This window comes from Tamandua tetradactyla, chromosome 15 (genome assembly GCF_023851605.1).
Source record: "Tamandua tetradactyla isolate mTamTet1 chromosome 15, mTamTet1.pri, whole genome shotgun sequence".
Classification (NCBI taxonomy): domain Eukaryota; kingdom Metazoa; phylum Chordata; class Mammalia; order Pilosa; family Myrmecophagidae; genus Tamandua; species Tamandua tetradactyla.
Window position 1 is genome coordinate 82,824,698 of NC_135341.1, and position 21,084 is coordinate 82,845,781.

The 21,084-nt window shown below is 39.7% G+C and overlaps 1 protein-coding gene across 5 annotated transcripts in view; it reads right to left on the reverse strand.

Annotated features, from left to right (window-relative positions):
* PIK3CB (phosphatidylinositol-4,5-bisphosphate 3-kinase catalytic subunit beta) overlaps positions 1-21,084 on the reverse strand; it is a 293,706-nt gene that overhangs the window by 146,387 nt on the left and 126,235 nt on the right. For all 5 annotated transcript variants that reach the window (XM_077130242.1, XM_077130240.1, XM_077130243.1 and 2 more), the window contains one exon: positions 180-366. In XM_077130242.1, the coding sequence (XP_076986357.1) occupies positions 180-350 (171 nt within the window). In that variant the 5' untranslated portion in view covers positions 351-366. The remainder of the gene's footprint in view (positions 1-179; positions 367-21,084) is intronic.

The following is a 21,084-nucleotide window of genomic DNA, read 5'->3' on the forward strand; positions in this document are numbered from 1 at the left end:
GTCTTACATTCCCATAACAGATAAAGCATGTATCAAAATCCTTAAAATGTAATGACCTAAAGGATAAAGTTCACTGAAATTTACCATGATTTACATTAATAACAGTTTCTATAATAATAATATTTTACCATAAGTGACAAAGAAAACTAAGCTTATAGAAATCCCATCTATTAACATACCTGCTTAATATGAGAAATAGTAGCTTCTCGAGGTACCTCCAACTGGATATATACCCCAGTGGGCAAAAGGAAATCCACAGGTATGGAGCCATCAGATGCGATCTGTGAATCCACTGCCCAGATGTCAAGGATGTCTGCCATAGCAGGAGGCATTATGAAATTGAAGCACATTCATAACCAAGGGGCCCTAGAAATAAAAATAAACTTAGCTGAAACAGATCAGCCCAATTTTATACTAAGATATGATAAAAACCCACAAAGTAGAATTAATCTTTGATTTCAATATAGTAATAATGTAATAGGAAGCCAAATAATTAATGAAGTATATTTAAAAAAGCAAGAACAAGCCACCAGAAATAAAATATTTAATTCTACCTTTGGGTATCTCTACATTATGTATACATACCACACTGATTCAAATATGAGATAAGTATATCACATCAGAAAAACTACAGGTCTAAAGATTACAGGATCCTCTTTTCCTTCACCAGTAATTCTTAATTTTCAGATACTCCCCCACCATCACCACAAGATCAGGCCCTGCTGTAGTCTCTCTCAAAGATCACTGATGTTTTCCTTCCAAGCATCTATCTCAGTAGATCAAACACTCTTGTGCCTTTAATTAATGTCTGAATCTCTCTAGACTGTAATCTCCATGAGGGCAGGAAACATTCCTTTTTTTAATTCTGTATCTCCACACCTAGCCCAGTGGCATGAAAGCAGCCAAGTATTCAACAAATGTGCTTTGTGGTAGTTAGATTCAGTTGTCAACTTGGCCAGGTGAAGGTGCCTAGTTCTGTTGCTGTGGACATGAGCCAATGGTACATGAACCTCATCTGTTGCTGACTACATCTGCAGTCGGCTAGGAGGCATGCCTGCTATAATGAATGATGTTTGATTTAATTGACTGGTGCTTAGATGAGAGAGCTCAACCAACGTAGCACAGCCCAAGCAGCTCAGCACCCCTCATCTCAGCACTCGCAGCTCAGCCCAGGCCTTTGGAGATGCAGAAAGAAATCACCCCAGGGAAAGTTGTTGAAACCCAGAGGCCTGGAGAAAAGGCCAGCAGAGATCACCCTGTGCCTTCCCCTACGTAAGAAAGAACCTCAGTTGAAAGTTAGCTGCCTTTCCTCTGAAGAACTAACGAAATAAATCCTCTTTTATTAGCAGCCAACCTGTCTCTGGTGTGTTGCATTCTGGCAGCTAGCAAACTAGAACATGCTTCATAAAAAAAATAATAATAATTAAAGGATCTGAGCAATTCAGCTGATAACAGCCACTCAACAAGGTATTCTCACCAGACCCTATTTAGAATGCATTGGTTTTTTTTAGCTTTTCTATGCAAACTGCAAAGAAAATGGCATTTAAGAAATCCTCTCAAAAAGAAAAAAAGAGGCCCTCTCACAAGAATAATCAATCTCATGTGAGATATAAAATGTCATAAATTTAGTCCCTGAGTATTAAAACCCTAATCCCTCAACCTAGCTAGCAAGGCCCTTTATGCTATGCTTCTGGCCTATTTTCCATAGCTTGTCCCAACACTACACAGTCCAGGCCCTTGGCACAGGTACCTTTTGCCCTCCTGCTGCTTAACCTATGGTCATGGGAGGGATAAATTCACTCCAATAAATGCACTTTTCCACCACGCTTTTCAAGTCCCTCCTATTCCTTAAGAACATGGGCACTAAAGTCAGATAAATCAAAGTTCTAATCTCACTTGTTCAAAAAACTCAAAATGTCAGGTCAAAAGAGCCAAGAGCCAAACTGAAGCATTTTTGAGTATCAGAAACATTGACTACTTCATGGATTAAAGTGCACCAAATATGAAAAATATGGGTTAATAACAATGCAAAAAAATAAACCATTAATTAGTTACCACTGGAGACTGCTTGACGTACTCATTATTTTGAAAACTGATAAAGAACAGTAAAGGGCATCAAACATTTAAGGGAACATGCTTTTCTTCTACTAACTGTATTTCAGAATTATCAATTAGTTGATAAGGGTATGTTCTTCTAAAATATTTTTCAACAAATTCAGGTAATAAATGCAAAAAAATTGACAGAATTAGAAATCACCATTTTGCAGCTGCTAATGAAACAATGGACCTAGGCAATGATCATCTATAGATGTTACACAAAGTAAGGTGACTATAACTACACAACAAAAAGGAACAACCCAAAGGGGAAAAGACATATGAATGGCCAACAACCACATAAAAAGATGCCCAACAGCATTAGTTACCAGGGAAATGCAAATCAAAACCACAAGATACCATTTCACACCCAAAACAAGGGTTACTATTAACAATTTAAAAACCACACTTTTTGAGAGGGTATGGAGAAATAAGAACCCTCAGACCTTAGTAACAGGAATGTAAAATGGTATGGTCACTATGCAAAAGCTTGGCAGTTCCTCAGAAAGTAAAGTATAGAATTACCGTATGACCCAGCAATCCCAATTCTAGGTATGCAGTTATTCCTTCCACATTGTGGGGTTACAGGCAACGGTGTCCCGTGATCTAGAAAATTCACATAAAATTTTCTCCCTCTGATATAACCAGAAAAGAATTCTGAACTTTTTATTTTTTTTAATGGGGTGTTTATAGAACGTTATTGGTATTAAAAGATAAACTACATTGGTATTATACAATACTACACATATATTTTGTGCATTTCTGAGTTTCTAAACTTTTGCTATGTTGTCTTCTGGCCTTCACTTATCACCTGCAGCTTCCGCAAAACTCCTGAAAATTCCCATTTAATTTCTGATGCCAAACCACGATGTATCAAAACCTCAATGGGGAAAGCCATGATGTAAAAGGGATAACTGAATGCACCAAAGAATTGAAACCAAGGACATGAACACATATTTGTCTAGCAATGTTCATAGTAGCATTATTCACAATAGCCTAAAGGTAGAAGTAATACCTGTACATGAACAGATGAATGGATAAACAAAATACAGTCTATACATACAATGGAATATTATTCAGCCATAAAAAGTAATAAAGTTCCAATACATGCTACAACACGGATGAACCTTAATGACATCATGTTGTATGAAATAAATCAGACACAAAAGGATAAATATTGCATGATTTCACTTACATGAAATAATTAGAATACGAAAATACATGGAGGCAGAAAGTAGACTACAGGTTACCAGGGAGATGTGAGAGGGAAAATGGGGAATTAAACATAATGGGTGCAGGGTCTCTCTTTGGGGTTATAGAAAAGTTTTGGCAAGAGAAAAATGGCAAAGAAGGCACAATATTGTGAATTTAATTAACACCACTAAATTGTATATTTTGTTCTAGTTTGCTAGCTGCCAGAATGCAATATACCAGAAACGGAATGGCTTTTAAAAAGGGGAATTTAATAAGTTGCTAGTTTACAGTTCTAAGGCCAAGATAGTGTCCCAATTATAGCAAGTCTACAGAAATGTCCAATATAAGGCATCCATGGAAAGATACCTTGGTTCAAGAAGGCCGCTGTCAGGGTTTCTCTCTCAGCTGGAAGGGCACATGGTGAGCAAGGCATCATCTGCTGGGTGTCTCTCCTGGCTTCCTGTTTCATGAAGCTCCCCGGGAGACATTTTCCTTCTTCATCTCCAAAGGTCACTAGCTGGTGGACTCTCTATTTTGTGGTAATGCAGCATTCTCTGCTCTCTCTAAATCTCCCACATTCTCCAAAATGTTTCTTCTTTTATAGGATGCCAGTAAACTAATCAAGCCCTACCCAAATGGGTGGAGACACATCTCCACCTAATCCAGTTTAACAAACACTCTTGATTGAGTCACATCTCCAGGGAGATGATCTAATTACAGTTTCAAACATACAATACTGAATAGGGATTGGAAGAACAGCACCTTTACAAAACGGGATTAGGATTAAAACATGGCTTTTCTAGGGTACATATATCCTTTCAAACCAGCACAATTTGAAAATGGATAAAGTGGGAAATTTTAGGCTGTTTATAAGTTACCAGAAAAAAAATAAAAACCAAACATAAAACTATACAATACAAAGAACAAAACTTAATGTAAACCAGGGCTATAGTTAGAAGCATAATTAAAGTGATATTGTTTCATCAGTTGTAACAAAAGCATCACACTAATACATGTTAGTAATAGTGAAGGCTGTGTGATGGAATGGGAACTCTGTACTCTCTACATGATCTTTCTAGAATTTATTAGAATAACCTGTAAATTCTCTAATAAAAAAAAAAGGCAAGTATAGGAGGGTGTAGAACTTTGTCACTTAACTGCTTGAATCATCTGATCAAAGTTGGCATCGCACAAAGTGGGACAAACAAAAATTATGTGCTTCTTCATGTAATGCAAGAGGAAGTACTTACCACCACCTGTAAGGTATACTTGGCTTAAAAAATAAACCTGACTTTGAATCTGATCAAGTCTGTAGCTACCAGTGTATAAGAAATAGGGGAAATAAAAGAAGCTAAATTCTTCAAGGAGGCAATCAGCTAAGTCTAGAATGTAGACTTGTCTACAGAATAAATTATGTGGTTTCACCAGCAAATCAATGACAGAGAAACAGGGGAAGAGAAGGTGGGAGGAGAGTTAAAAAATAAAAGAATACTCAGGAGATACAACCAAATCCAATGTTGATTTGAATAAATCTACTATCTTTGGGACTTCCGGGAAGATGGTTGAGTGAAGTGGATGGAAGTCACCCCTGCTCTAGGGGACAATATAGGGGATGAGAGAGAATGACCAGGACAGTGATCCAAGGGGCTGAGTGACTGAGAAGGGTCTTCACAGTGTTTTGGGGAGAAGAGAGGGAGGGGGTTCACGACGGGGAGAGTGGAGTGATTTGCACTGGAAGAGACGCCTTCCAGGGGCGAGCAGAGGCGCGCAGGGACATGCGTGTCGGACACAACTGACATCCCTCCGCTCCAGCCTGCCCCAGCTGCTGGCTGGGGAAACCTCCTGGAGCAGATCCACAGACAGCAGTGTGAACCGGGAGTCCGGAGGTGGGCCCAGCTGTCTGCCACAAAAGCCAGCGCCTCCGGGAGCAATCACCCGATGGGCACCACAACAGCCATCCCGTCGGGCATGGTGCTGTGGATTGGGAGCTTTCCTGAGCCCCGGGTGCCGATCGGCACCCATTAGAGCCAGAGCGGCCACTCCACGGCGCGCCTTCTCCCCAGCTGTCCCTGCAGGCGCGGGCCTGAGGGAAGAAGTCAACACGGTAAATGCAGGCAGGCAGGCTCCCCATAACCCTAGGCTTTTCTTTTCCTTTTTTTGTCTTTTCTCCCTTTTTTCTCAATATATCTTTTCTATATGTATGTTATTACTAGTATTACTTACTTTTTTATCTATATACATTTTATATATTTACATTCTTACTGATTTTATATATATATATTTTTTTACATTTTTATTATTCTATTTTATTTTATTATATTTACTTTTCTTTATTTTATTTTATTTTCCTTCTGTGGGGACCAGTCTGAATTCCTCCCTAATATATGTTACAGTGTCTACTTTTTACTTTGGGCTGGCTATTGGTGAGGTGTGGTTTTTTTGTTGTTGGTATTTTTTCCATGTTTTTATTATATTTTTATTTCATTATCACTTTTTAAAAATTTTTGAGAGGTGCACAGGGAAGGAATCAAGTCAGGGTCTCCCACACGGCAGGCAGACATTCTGCTACTAAAGTACCTATGGACCCCAACCTAGCTTTTAATAGATGCTCAGTGAAATTATACCACCTACATGAGATCTGGACCTTCATTTGGTGGGGAACTGCTGGCAAACTAAGTGCAAAAGGAAACCCCTAACACAAGAGCAAGTAAATACAAAAATTGAGACAAGTGAAGGAAATAAACTTGAAAATAATCTTTACATAATCAAATGCCCTGAACACAACAGAAAATCATAAAACACATAAAGATCCAAGCAGAAAAAGCACAGCCAAGAGACCAAATCAAAACAGCAGAGGGAACACAGAATATGGACCAGCTACTAAGGATATTTATAAAGAAATAAAGGATATCAGAAGATACTAGAAGAGCATAAAAAAGAATTCAAAAGATTAAATAGAAAAACGGCACAGCTCACAGAGATGAAAGACACAACTTGGAAATATACCAGAGACACACGATAGCAGATTCAAAGAAGTAAAACGAAGAAAGTGAGCTAGAAAAACAAATGAACTAGAGCACACAAAAGAAGAAACAGTAAGAAAGATGGAAAAAATGGCATTGGACCTTAGGGAAACGATGGACCACAAGGGCCACACAAATATAAGAATCATTGGTGTCCCAAAAGGAGAAGAGAAAAGTAAAGGGCTGGGAAAGCTAGTTGAAGATATAACTGGGGGAAATTTCCCAACCCTTATAGGAGATGTAAGTACAAAAATTAAAGAAGCCCAGAAAACTCCAAATAGAATAAATCCAAATAGGGTATTGACCAACACATATACTGATTAAACTGTCAAATGTTGAAGAGAGAAGGTCCTAAAAGCAGCAAGAGAAAAGCGACCTACTAGACAGAAGCGAAAATACCTAAGACTGAGTTTGGACTACTCAACAGTAGTTCCATAGTACTCAACTACAGAACAGTGTAAGAATAAAATTAAGTTTAGCTTTCACAAAAGATGGCGCAGGACGAGAGAAATGGAACTCACTAAAGAAAGGGTGCAAGATGCAGGCAGGAAAAGGAGGGAGCCTCTGATGCAAGCCTAGAATTGGCGCCAAGTCCTTATATAGGTAAAAATAAATTTAAATAAGTAACAGCCAGGGTCACTGAAATGTAAAGCGTAATCAAAAGTGGGAAACTTCGGTGGAAATTTGAATTAAACTATCCAGATAGGCTATAACCTCTGGAGTATCCAACTGGTGGAGAAACAGGGGAAGGACCTGCGTGTTAGGTTTAGGGAATAAATACTATGCTTTCAGTTGCTCAGTGCACCAGGCATCATTTTTACAGTGAACACCCGTTCTTGCAACATTAAAAATAAATTCTTTTCTTCTCCACAATCAGATGAGCACTTGTTCTCTTTCAGGTACAGTTTTCTTTCCAACAGCAGTGGAATAATGTATTTAAGATATATTTAAGATCCTGAATGAGGACAAAGGCTTGCAGTTAAGAATTCTTTATCCAACTAAGGTGCCCTTCAAAATTGAGGTGGAGATTAAATCTTCAAGGACAAACAAAAACTAAGAGTCAACAAGAGACGTGCCCTACAAGAAATACTAAAGGGAGTCTGTGTCAGTTTGAATCTGTTGTCAACTGCAGAAAAGCCAAGTTCTTTAATTTTCATTCAGTATTGCTGGGTGGGAGCTTTTTGATTGTTTCCAAGGAGAAGGAACCTACCATTCAAGGTTGGGTTGCTTACTGGAGCCCTTTAAGAGGGAACCATTTTGGAAAAGCTACAGAGCCTATGTAGCTACAGACCTTTAGAAATGAAGAAGGAAAACACCCCCGGAGGGAGCTTCATGAAACAAGGAGGCAGGAGAGAAAGCTAGCAGACTTCACTATGTGCCCTTCTAGCTGAGTGAGAAACCTGAATTTTACTGGCCTTTCTTGAGTGAAGATAACCTCTTATTGGTACCTTATTTTGGACATCTTCATAGCCTTGCCTTAATTTGGACACTTTCATGGCATTAGAACTGTAAACTTGCAATTAATAAATTCCCCTTTTAAAAAGTCACTCCATTTCTGGTATATTGTATTCCAGCAGCTTGCAAACTAGAACAGAGTCCTATCAATTGAAAAAAAAAAGACAGGAGAGGGCACAGAATTGAAGAATACCAACAATGGTAACTTAAAGGATAAAAAGAGAGAGGGGGAAAAGAATATATACATATGACAGATAAAAACTAAAGGATAAGATGGTAGACTCAAAAACTGCTTTTACAGTAATAACTTTGACAGTTAACATTAAACTCACCAATTAAAAGGTACAGATTGGCAGAATGGATCAAAAAATATAATTCATCTATACACTATTTATAAGAGATGCATCTTAGAGCCAAGGATACAATTAAATTGAAAGTAAAAGGATGGGAAAAGATGTTCTATCAAGTTGTAACTAAAAAAAATGAGGAATAGCTTTCCAAATATCAGATAAAACAGCCTTTAAATGTAAAGACATCATAAGACACTAAGGATATTACATATTAGTGAAAGGGCCAATTCACCAAGAGAAAATAACAATCATAAATGTTTACACTTCTAATCAAGAAGCTCCAAAGCACATGAGGCCAACACTGGCAAAACTAAAGGGAGCTATAAAAGGTTTCAACAATAATAGTGAGAGACATTGATACACTACTTTCCTCTATAGGTGGAAAACTGGATAGAGGATCAACAAGGAAAGAGGAAACTCAAACAATTTGATAAATGAATTAGACCTGACACACATATCTAGACCATTACACCCCAAAACACCAGGTTACACATTCTTATCCAGTGCACATGGAACATTCTCCAGGAATAGATCATAAGGTGGGACACAAACTGAGTCTTTTTAAATTTAGTAAGTTTGAAATTATCCAAAGGATTTACTCTGACCACAAAAGAATGAAGTTGGATATCAATAATCACAAAGGAACCAGAGCTTTGATAAATATATGGAGATTAAAAACACATTTTAAAATAATCACTGGGTCAAAAGAAGAAACTGCTAGAGTGGTCGGTAAATAGATAGAGACAAATGTTAAAATGAGGATGCAACATATCAGAACTTATGGGATATTCAAAGCTAGGGCTGAGAGGGAAATTTTTTTGCCCTAAATACCTATAATAAAAAACAAGAAAGAGAAAAAAAAATTGACAACTGCTCACCTGGACAATTTAGAGAAAGAACAGCAAACTAACCTCAAAGCAAATAAAAGAAGAGAAATAATAAAGATTAAATCGGAAATAAACAAACTGGAGAACAATGATACAATAGAAATAATCAATAAAACCAAAAGCTGGGGCGGGCCGCGGTGGCTCAGCGGGCAAAGTGCTTGCCTGCCATGCCGGAGGACCTCGGTTCGATTCCCGGCCCCAGCCCATGTAACAAAAAAAAAAAACGGAAAAACAAAATACAATAAAACAAGAAAATGTTTAAAGATGTTTCCCTTTCTTTCTTCCTTCCTTCCTTCTATCCTTCCTTCCTTCTCTCTGTCTTTCCTTTAAAAAAAAAAAAAACCAAAAGCTGGCTCTTTGAGAAAATCCACAACATTAATGGACACTTAACTAGACTGATAAAGAAAAAAAGTGAGAGGATGCAAATAAATGAAATCAGAATGAGAGGGAGTCAAACCATGGATCCTAAAGAAATCTGAAAAATCATAAGAAGATGTTATGAACAACTATATGCCAACAAATTAGACAATTTCATTCCTAGAAAACCATGAAATACTACACTAACTCAAGAAGAAATAGAGTATTTGAACAAACCAATTACAAGTAAAGAGTTTCAATCAGTTAACCAAAACCTTCCTACAAAGAAGTGCCCAGGACCAGATGGCTACAAAGGGAATTTTATCAAACATTCCAAAAACAGCTAACACCAATCCTGCTCAAAACATTCAAAAAAACGGAGGAAGAAGGAATGCTACCTGATTCATCTTATGATGCTAACATGACTTTAATACCAAAACTGGATAAAGATGCTATAAGAAAGGAAAACTACAGACCAGTCTCCTAATAAGCACAGATGCAAAGGTTCTCAACAAAATGTTAGCAAACTGAATGCAACATCTTAAAAGAATTATACATCATGACCAAATGGGGTTTATACCAGGAATGCAAGGGTGGCACAATGCAAGAAAATCAAACAATGTAATATAGCACATTAACAAACTGAAAAGGAAAAATCATATGATCATATCGAGTGATGGTGAAAAAGCAGTCAGCAAAATTCAGCATCCTTTCCTGATTTTAAAAAAAAAAAAAAAACTTCAAAAGGTAGGAATCAAAGGAAACTCAGGATCATAAAGGGCATATAAGAAAAAATCCATAGCCAGCCCAATACTCAACAACGGAGATTCAAAGTAGTTCCTCTAAAATGTGGAATAAGACAAAGATGCCCATTTTCACCACTGTTACTCAGCATTGTACAAGATCTAGCTGGGGCGATTAGACAGAGGAAAGAATTAATAGGCATTCAAATCAGAAAGGAAGAAGTAAAATTTTCATTATAATTTTCATTATATGCAGATATCATGATCTTATACTATCCTATACTTAGTGCTGAGAAATCTATGACAAAGCTACTTGAGCTAATAGACAAATTCAGCAAAGTGGCAGGATATAAGATTAACATACAAAAATCATTAGTATTTTTATACACAAACAAAGACCTATTTGTGAAGAGGATTAAGGACCTAGAGGTACACAAATGCCAGAGGAAGGAAAGGCTACCCAAAGAGGCTGAATCTAAACGCAAGGGAATGGATAAGTAATACTTATAATTAGTCGGTTTCTAAGTAACACTGCCATTTTGAAGGTGAGTATGATTGAAAGGAGATGAATAATGCTTTGTATTCTACTGACTAAATCTAAAATTATAAATAAGTTCTCGCGTGAACGATTTCAATGGCTCAGCAGTGGACAAAGAGTTAACCAAAGATGGATATGGGGGAAAGTTGAAATTGCCTGCTATGGCCAATAGTTAACAAGAACGCATCAATAGTACTACAACACTATGAGGGCTCAGAGTACAGCAGAGAGCATGTAGGCTTCGGAGCTCAACAGACTAAGGGGGGTGACATGGACAAGTGATGGGGTGGTTTTGATTTGACGACTGGTGATGATGTGTTTGCCATTTTTTGGTCATTATTGACAAATGAAAACTGTCTAAAATTGAGAGTGCTGCTGATTGTACAACCAAGCGAGAATACTGTAAGGCATGGTTTGTTTATTTTGGACATTATCCATGATGCCCAATAAATGGAGGGAGTCAAACAGTATAATGTCTGAGAAGCACAATGGTGAACTGTAATACATTTATGATAGAATATGATGCAGCTACAAAAAGGAAGAACATCAGAGGCACACAACGAACTGAATAAACCTTGGGGATACTGTGTTGTGAAAAATAAGCCAGAAACTAAAGAATAAATAATGCTAAGGTCTCTCTCAGAAAATACATAGTAGAAAATTGGAGCTTAGATTAACCCTTGTAACAGCCACATTTAATATGGAGTTGTAAGCGTATTTCCAGATTCTGAGATACTGAGCTATATGTGTATCAGCTAGTATTTCCCTGAAACTCTGAGTAACTTTGGGATACCTAAGACCCAGAAATGAAGTGCTGCAGCCCTGAAAGTTAGTAGTTGCTTATACCAACAGTTAAAGGAACTGAATAAGAGATCAGGCCTCAATTAGCGTTTAAAACAAAGCTAATCTGGCTGGGTCTAAAGTAAATTAGAATGGAGAGTAAAAGATGATAGTGTACATACCTAGACCTTTACCTACTGGGCAAGACCAAAGGCAGAGAGGTTTTCTATGTCTAGAATCTCAATTTTCTTTAACACACAAGCTAGATCAACCTGTCTGAATAGCTCATTTAAAGAACCTGTATTACTTAGGGTTCTCTAGAGAAACAGAATCAACAGGGAACACTTGCAAATATAAAATTTATGAAAGTGTCTCACGTGACCGTAGGAATGCAGAGTCCAAAATCCACAGGGCAGGCTGCGAAGCCGATGACTCCAATGGATGGCCTGGATGAACTCCACAGGAGAGGCTCACCAGCCAAAGCAGGAATGGAACCTGTCTCCTCTGAGTCCTCCTTAAAAGGCTTCCCATGATTGGATTTAGCATCACTAATTGCAGAAGACACTCCCCTTTGGCTGATTACAAATGGAATCAGCTGTGGATGTAGCTGAGGTGATCATGACCTAATCCTATGAAACGTCCTCATTGCAACAGACAGGCCAGCGCTTGCCCAATCAGATGAACAGGCACCACAACTTGGCCAAGTTGACACCTGTCCCTAACCATGACAGTCCACCCCTTGTCAACCTGGCACATATATATATCACCTTAGACCATACTTAATTTCCAAATGAAAACAAATAAGCACACATTTTTTCTTTTACCTGACAATACTCAACTGTCCTGCATATAACTGGAAACACATTAAATCTCTCCAGAATAGCGTGCAAATCCTTGGGCAACATTCATTCTTAAATTTGATATCTTACAACTTAAATAGTACAACACAAACAAAACAGCACTACAGTCCTCGTTTCTGTAACTGATCACGTGGTCGAAGTTCATATTTATCGCTACCTCCTTCCACTACCCATTCCATGTTCTCTTTCCCCTCAGCAAGCACTTCAGCTGGCCGTGGTTCTTTGCCTGGTGGGGTGACCCAAACCTTCATTCCTGAAGTCTCAGAGCCATTAGTGGTCCTGCCTGGATTGTGTTGTTGCAGTTTTCCATTGATTTTAATCACAGGGCATGGTAGTACTAATAGATGCCCCAGGGGATCTCCTATATTCCAAGAAAACTCTTCTTTACCTCCATTATGTAGTTGCAGTCCTACTTCCTTCTGATAGTCAGGGTCAATTACCCCAGACAATAATGTAATCCCCTTCTTGGTGTGTTGATCCAGAGGCATAAGTAGCCCAAAGTGACCAGGTGGCAATCATAACTTCCAGTTCAGTGGTATCACTGTTGTTTCTCCTGGAGAAAGCATACCCTGTTTTGGAACTAAAACCTGTAGACCAGCAGAACTCAGGGTAGCAGGGACAGGAAGCAAAAATTTTCCTAGTGGATCACTAGGAGTAATAGTGAGTGGCACCACTCCCATTTCCACCCCTTGGTTCCTGGACCCATGGATCCTGGCTATGGGAGAAACAGTACCATACAGCGGACGCTGATTCAGAGCATACACAGCTTCCTGGAGAACATTACCCCAGCCTTTCAAGTTTTTGCCACCTAGTTGGCACCGTAATTGAGTTTTCAAAAGGCCGTTCCACCGTTCTATCAATCCAGCTGCTTCTGGATGATGGGGAACATGGTAAGACCAGAGAATTCCATGAGCATGTGCCCATTCCCGCACTTCATTTGCTGTGAAGTGTGTTCCTTGATCCGAAGCAATGCTATGTGGAATACCATGACGATGGATAAGGCATTCTGTAAGCCCACGGATAGTAGTTTTGGCAGAAGCATTGTGTGCAGGGAAAGCAAACCCATATCCAGAGTATGTGTCTATTCCAGTTAGAACAAATCGCTGCCCCTTCCATGAAGGGAGTGGTCCAATGTAATCAACCTGCCACCATGTAGCGGGCTGGTCACCTCGGGGAATGGTGCCATATCGGGGGCTGAGTGTGGGTCTCTGCTGCTGGCAGATTGGGCACTCAGCAGTGGCTGTAGCCAGGTCAGCCTTGGTGAGTGGAAGTCCATGTTGCTGAGCCCATGCATAACCTCCATCCCTACCACCATGACCACTTTGTTCATGAGCCCATTGGGCAATAACAGGAGTTACTGGAGAAAGAGGCTGACTGGTATCCATAGAACGGGTCATCTTATCCACTTGATTATTAAAATCTTCCTCTGCTGAAGTCACCCTCTGGTGTGCATTCACATGGGACACAAATATCTTCATGTTTTTAGCCCACTCAGAAAGGTCTATCCACATACTTCTTCCCCAGACCTCTTTGTCACCAATTTTCCAATTACGGTCTTTCCAAGTCCCTGACCATCCAGCCAAACCATTAGCAACAGCCCATGAGTCAGTATACAAACGCACCTCTGGCCAGTTTTCCTTCCAAGCAAAATGAACAACCAGGTGCACTGCTCGAAGTTCTGCCCACTGGGAGGATTTCCCCTCACCACTGTCCTTCAAGGACACCCCAGAAAGGGGTTGTAATGCTGCAGCTGTCCACTTTCGGGTGGTACCTGCATATCGTGCTGAACCATCTGTAAACCAGGCCCGAGTTTTCTCTTCCTCAGTCAATTCACTGTAAGGAACACCCCAAGAGGCCATAGCTCTGGTCTGGGAAAGAGAAGGTAATGTAGCAGGAGTGGAGACCATGGGCATTTGTGCCACTTCTTCATGTAACTTACTTGTGCCTTCAGGACCAGCTCTGGCTCTATCTCGTATATACCATTTCCACTTTACAATAGAGTGCTGCTGTGCACGCCCAACTTTATGGCTTGGTGGGTCAGACAACACCCAACTCATGATAGGCAACTCAGGTCTCATGGTAACTTGGTGGCCCATGGTTAAGCGTTCAGTCTCTACTAAGGCCCAATAGCAGGCCAAAAGCTGTTTCTCAAAAGGAGAGTAGTTATCTGCAGCAGATGGTAAGGCTTTGCTCCAAAATCCTAAGGGTCTGCATTGTAATTCTCCTATAGGGGCCTGCCAAAGGCTCCAGACAGCATCTCTATTTGCCACTGACACTTCCAGCACCATTGGATCTGCTGGATCATATGGCCCAAGTGGCAGAGCAGCTTGCACAGCAGCCTGGACCTGTCGCAGAGCCTCCTCTTGTTCAGGTCCCCACTCAAAATTAGCAGCTTTTCTGGTCACTCGATAAATGGGCCGGAGTAGCACACCCAAATGAGGAATATGTTGTCGCCAAAATCCAAAAAGACCAACTAGGCGTTGTGCCTCTTTTTTGGATGTGGGAGGGGCCAGATGCAGCAATTTATCCTTCACCTTAGAAGGGATATCTCGACATGCCCCACACCACTGGACACCTAAAAATTTTACTGAGGTGGAAGGCCCCTGTATTTTTGTTGGATTTATCTCCCATCCTCTGACACGCAAATGCCTTACCAGTAAATCTAGAGTAGTTGCTACTTCTTGCTCACTAGGTCCAATCAACATGATATCATCAATATAATGGACCAGTGTGATGTCTTGTGGGAGGGAGAAACGATCAAGGTCTCTGCGAACAAGATTATGACATAGGGCTGGAGAGTTGATATACCCCTGAGGTAGGACAGTGAAAGTATATTGCTGACCTTGCCAGCTGAAAGCAAACTGTTTCTGGTGGTCCTTACTAATAGCTATTGAGAAAAAAGCATTTGCCAGATCAATAGCTGCATACCAGGTACCAGGGGATGTATTGATTTGCTCAAGCAATGATACTATATCTGGAACAGCAGCTGCAATTGGAGTTACCACCTGGTTGAGTTTACGATAATCCACTGTCATTCTCCAAGACCCATCTGTTTTCTGCACAGGCCAAATAGGAGAGTTGAATGGGGATGTGGTGGGAATCACCACCCCTGCATCTTTCAAGTCCTTAAGAGTGGCAGTAATCTCTGCAATCCCTCCAGGAATACGGTATTGCTTTTGATTTACTATTTTGCTTGGTAGGGGCAGTTCTAGTGGCTTCCACTTGGCCTTTCCCACCATAATAGCCCTCACTGCACGAGTTAGAGAACCAACGTGGGGATTCTGCCAGTTGCTCAGTATGTCTATGCCAATTATACATTCTGGAACTGGGGAAATAACTACAGGATGGGTCCAGGGGCCCACTGGACCCACTGTGAGACAGACCTGAGCTAAAACTCCATTGATCACCTGGCCTCCATAAGCCCCCACTCTGACTGGTGGTCCAGAGTGACGTTTTGGGTCCCCTGGAATTAATGTCACTTCTGAACCAGTGTCTAATAATCCCCGAAATATCTGATCATTTCCTTTTCCCCAATGCACAGTTACCCTGGTAAAACGCCGTCGGTCTCCTTGGGGAAGACTTAGAGGAAGGTTAACAGTATAAATGTGTGGCAGTGTAACAGGTTTCTCCCCCATAGGGACCTGGCCTCCCCTTCATTCAAGGGGCTCAGGGTCTGTAAACTGTTTCAAGTCTGGAAATTGATTAAGGGGCCATGACTCTGTGTTTTTGTAATTCAGGTTAGACTTCTGTTCCCTTGACCTAGAACTCTTTTGTTTATACAGCTCCAACAAGAATTTAGTAGACTGCCCTTCTATTGTATTTCTAGGCACCCCATGATTTACTAGCCAATGCCACAAATCTCTGCGTGTCATATAATTTTGATGCCTCCTTTGAGTTTGTTGTCTATTATAATACCCACGTCTACCCTGTCTTTGGTGATTAAGTGCTGCCACCTGGCTTCTGCCAACTCGGGATCCTGTCATCCCCATTGTGTTTAAGGATTCCAGCTCAGTGACAGCAGTTCCTACAGTAATATCTGACCTACAGAGAAGTGCAACCACAGAGCTCTTGAGGGATGATGGTGCTAGTCTCACAAATTTATTTCTCACTGTTCTGGTAAAAGGTGCATCCTCTGGACATTCCTGGGGTGTAAGAGCAGGCTTTGCATGATAAATCCACTCTAACATCCCAATGTCTCTAAGCCTCTGGATCCCCTCATCTACATTATACCAGGGCAGTTCTGGCATTTCAACCTCAGGTAATGTTGGCCACCTTTTGATCCATGTTCCAACCAACCACCCAAACAAGCTGTTAACACCTTTTCTAACTGCTCTAGCTATAACATTGAATGCAGAATCTCTGCTTAGTGGGCCCATATCACTAAATTCTGCCTGATCCAGCTTTATATTCCTCCCACCATTATCCCACACTCTTAAAACCCATTGCCACACATATTCCCCTGATTTCTGTCTATATAAATTGGAAAACTCACACAGTTCTTTTGGAGTATAACGTACCTCCTCATGTGTGATACTTTGTACCTCACCTTTAGGGGCCTGTTGGGACTTTAGTCTAGTTATAGGTCTAGAAGAAATGAGGGGTGGTGGGGGTGGGTCATGAAAAGAATTAGAAATATCTTCCAAGCCATTTGCTTCAGGGCTTTCATTTGCAGTTTCATCTGGTGAAACAGGATTAATAACTCTAGGGCTAATCCCTTCAGGAGGAGGTTGGGTGGCCAATTCCTCAAGGCAGGCTGGAGGTGGGGCGGCTATGTCCTCAGGGCAGACTATTACAGGGTTATCTAAAGAAGGCTCAGCATGGTCTAGGGTTTCAACCTCACCCCCAACATCATTATCAATCCATATGTCACCATCCCATTTTTCAGGGTTCCACTCCTTTCCAATCAATGCCCTCACTTTAACGGCAGACACCATGCAAGACTGAGATTTCAGTTTACGTTGTAAAGTTGCTACTCTAACAATAAGATTCTGAGTCTGATTTTCAGAGATCTCAAGTCTATGGCTACAGGAAATAAAATTTTCCTTCAGGATACTCATAGAAACCTCTACATCTTTCAGACGGCACTTAAGCTTCTTGTTTGAAGCCTTAAGCCCATCCCTTTCACCCTTTAATGTAGACAGTGTATCTAACAACAACCAACCAACATCTCTATAACTCTTATTTCTACAAAACTCTGTAAAGGTGTCAAAAACATTATCCCCCAGAGTCTGGCTTCGTACAAGCGAAGCATTAGGAGAATCGAATGATCATATTTTGACTATCTCCTTTACCAACTCAGTCCATGGATTGGGAGTGTCATTCTGATTACGGGAATCAGAGTCCTTAGTGTCTCTGAGCCCAGTCAGAGTAGAAAACCATTCATAAAAACCCATTTTTAAGATTCTGTTCCTTAAGAACCACTCCTGGTACCAAGATGTATTAGTTAGGGTTCTCTAGAGAAACAGAATCAACAGGGAACACTTGCAAATATAAAATTTATGAAAGTGTCTCACGTGACCGTAGGAATGCAGAGTCCAAAATCCACAGGGCAGGCTGCGAAGCTGATGACTCCAATGGATGGCCTGGATGAACTCCACAGGAGAGGCTCACCAGCCAAAGCAGGAATGCAACCTCTCTCCTCTGAGTCCTCCTTAAAAGGTTTCCCATGATTGGATTTAGCATCACTAATTGCAGAAGACACTCCCCTTTGGCTGATTACAAATGGAATCAGCTGTGGATGTAGCTGAGGTGATCATGACCTAATCCTATGAAATGTCCTCATTGCAACAGACAGCCCAGCGCTTGCCCAATCAGATGAACAGGTACCACAACTTGGCCAAGTTGACACCTGTCCCTAACAATGACAGAACCCAAACTCCTAGATTTTAGAACAGGAATAAGTCCTTATAACTCTGAATAGCTTAATGTAATAGCTGGATATATCCCAGACTATGTTGGGTTGATTATTAAAGAGTATTCGTAGAGTTCCCTGAGAGTCTAAAGGGAAAAAACAAAACAAAGCAAATATATATATTGTTTGTTTTGTTTTGTTTTGTTTTAAATAGTTTAACTATCAAACTTTCCCATCTGGGAAACTCCAGATACCCTCTCAACCATTGGGGACTCCCCAAAAAATAAGCCAAGCCCTTGGCTTTGAGGCTTGCCCTTATAAAACTTATTTCTGTAGGAGAAAAGCTAACACTACCTATAACTAGGCATAGGAGTTGCTTCCAGGGAACCTCTTTTGCTGCTCAGATGTGGCATCTCTCTCTAAGCCCAATTCTGCAATAAAAATCATTACACTCCTCCCTACATGGGATTTGACCTCTAGGGATGAAAGTCTCCCTGGCAACATGAAGTGTGACTCCCTGGAATGAGTCTGGCCCTGGCACCATGGGATCAATGACACATTCTGGATCAAAATGGGGAACAGATGTGTAATAAAATAAGGCATCAGTGGCTAAAAGAGATCAAAGTCAAGAGGCTATTTAGGAGGCTACTCTTATGCCATCTTCAGTTAGATAGTGCTAATTGCCATGGTTTGCTAACTGCCAACCAGTACCATTCCTGATGAACCTTAAGAATACCTAAGGCTCAAACTGAGACTCTACAAAGGTTTCATGCACTGGGTTTGCCTTCTTGGAACATAATTCTTGAAGGGTTCCTAGGTCAGATAAATCCTGAAACCCAGAGGCACCAGCATCTCTAAGATAATCAATTAATTTCATCCCCCTTATCGTTTAGAGTGAACACCCCTTCTCAACTTGAAGAGGTTAGTACAGACATTGCCCAAAGATACCTATAGATTGTGAGAAGGAGAAAGAGGATGGATGGATGGATGGATGGATTGATGGATGGATGGATGGATGGATGGATGGAGAGATGGATAGAGAGATAGGAAAAAGAAGAGGTAAAGCAGAGAAAATGGGATTTAACAAATGAGTATGGCTGCTGAATCATTATATTAATATTCCTTCCACACTCTAGTGTTTTGGAGCAGCTAGAAGGGTAAATCTGAGATGGTGGAATGGTAGCTCATGACAAACTCTGGGATCTGTTCTATAACCACTTGCTGAAGTGTGCTTTAAAAATTATTGCTTTTTCCTCTCTTTGCTTTGTATATATGTTATATTTTGCAATAAAAAAACATTTAAAAAGATAATTTAAAAGAACTCAAAAAAGTTATATTTGGTAAGTAAATTTTAAAAAACAAAATGTATATAAATTTTTAAAGCTGTTTTTGAAAAGTTTTGGTCATGGTGGATGGCGGTAAGGACAGCACAATATTGTGAATGTAATTAACACCACTGAATTACATAATTATAAGAAGTGATTATGTAATTATACAAAGTGATTAAAGTGGGAAATTTTATATTTTATTTGTTACCACAATAACTTTTTAAAAAACAACTTCTAATCACCATAGGAGAAAATCTTTTTGATCTTGGATTAGACAAAAATCTAGATATGACACCAAAAGCACAATTCATAAAATAAAAACTTGACAAATTGAACTTTGTCAAAATTTACAATGCATGCCTCTTTTTTTTTTGAGTCTACTGTACCTTTATTGTGCACCTCAAATAAAGTTATTTTGTTTCATATACAACGACACAAGTAGAAACATGTATACTCGGTAGAAGATCCAGAAAGTAAAGTAGAAAGAAAGGAAAAAACCCACATATGATCCTAATACCCTCATTTCACATTCCGGTATTTCCTCCTGGGCTTTTATTATTCTCTATCTTCTTATACATGTAGTTGGATTTGTAACATGGTTTTGCATGCTTTATTTTCTCCTTATAACCGTTAAGTGCGGTAGGTAGAATATTTATTATTTTCTGCACTTCAGTGTTATTTAGGCAAATCATTTTCTGAGCCTTATGTTTCCTCATTTGCTCTGTCACTGATGGAAACAAAACTCCAACCCCAGCTGCCATTCCAACTTTTCCCTATTCTGTTCTTCAACATCACTTTCTCACTTATTCAGCTTTCTTGTTGAAAGCACTCTTCTTATTCTTAAATTTAATTTTTTGATGGAGTTTTATTCACACACCTTACCCATCCAAACCGTACAATCAGTGGCTCTCAGTATAATCACAGAGTCATGCTTATATCACCACAATCAATTTTGGAGCATAAAATGCATGTCTTTTGAAAGACACCATTTATAATTGGAAAAGACAGGTCACAAAATGAGATATCTGCAATCCAAATAAAGATAAAAGACTTGTATCCAGAATATATAAAGAACCCTGAACATGCAATAGTGAGAAAACAAAGAAACCAGATTTTAAATAATTGGCAAAAGATTTGAACAGACACTTCAAAAAAGAAAATGAATGAATGGTAAAAGGGCACATGAAAAAATGTTCAACATCATTTATGATTGCAGTGAGGTACCACTACACACCTATTACAAGAGTTAAAATTTAAAAGACCAGTCTTTTTAACATGTGTTTAACATAAGTGATTACGATGTATTGACAAGGATATAGAAGAACTGAAACTCTAAAACCCTGCTGGTGGGAATATAAGATAGTATAATCAATCACTTCAGAAAACAGTTCAGTAGCTTCTTTAAAAGTTAAACATATACTAACCATATGATCCAGTCATCTCACACATATTTACCAAAAAGAAACGAAGACATATGTCCACGTAAATATACCTATACATATTGGTCAGAATAGCTTTCCTAATAATAGCCAAAAACTGGAGACAACCAAATGTCCATCAACAGGTGAATGAATAAACAAATTGTGATAAATTCATACATTGGAATACTAATTCTGCAATAAAA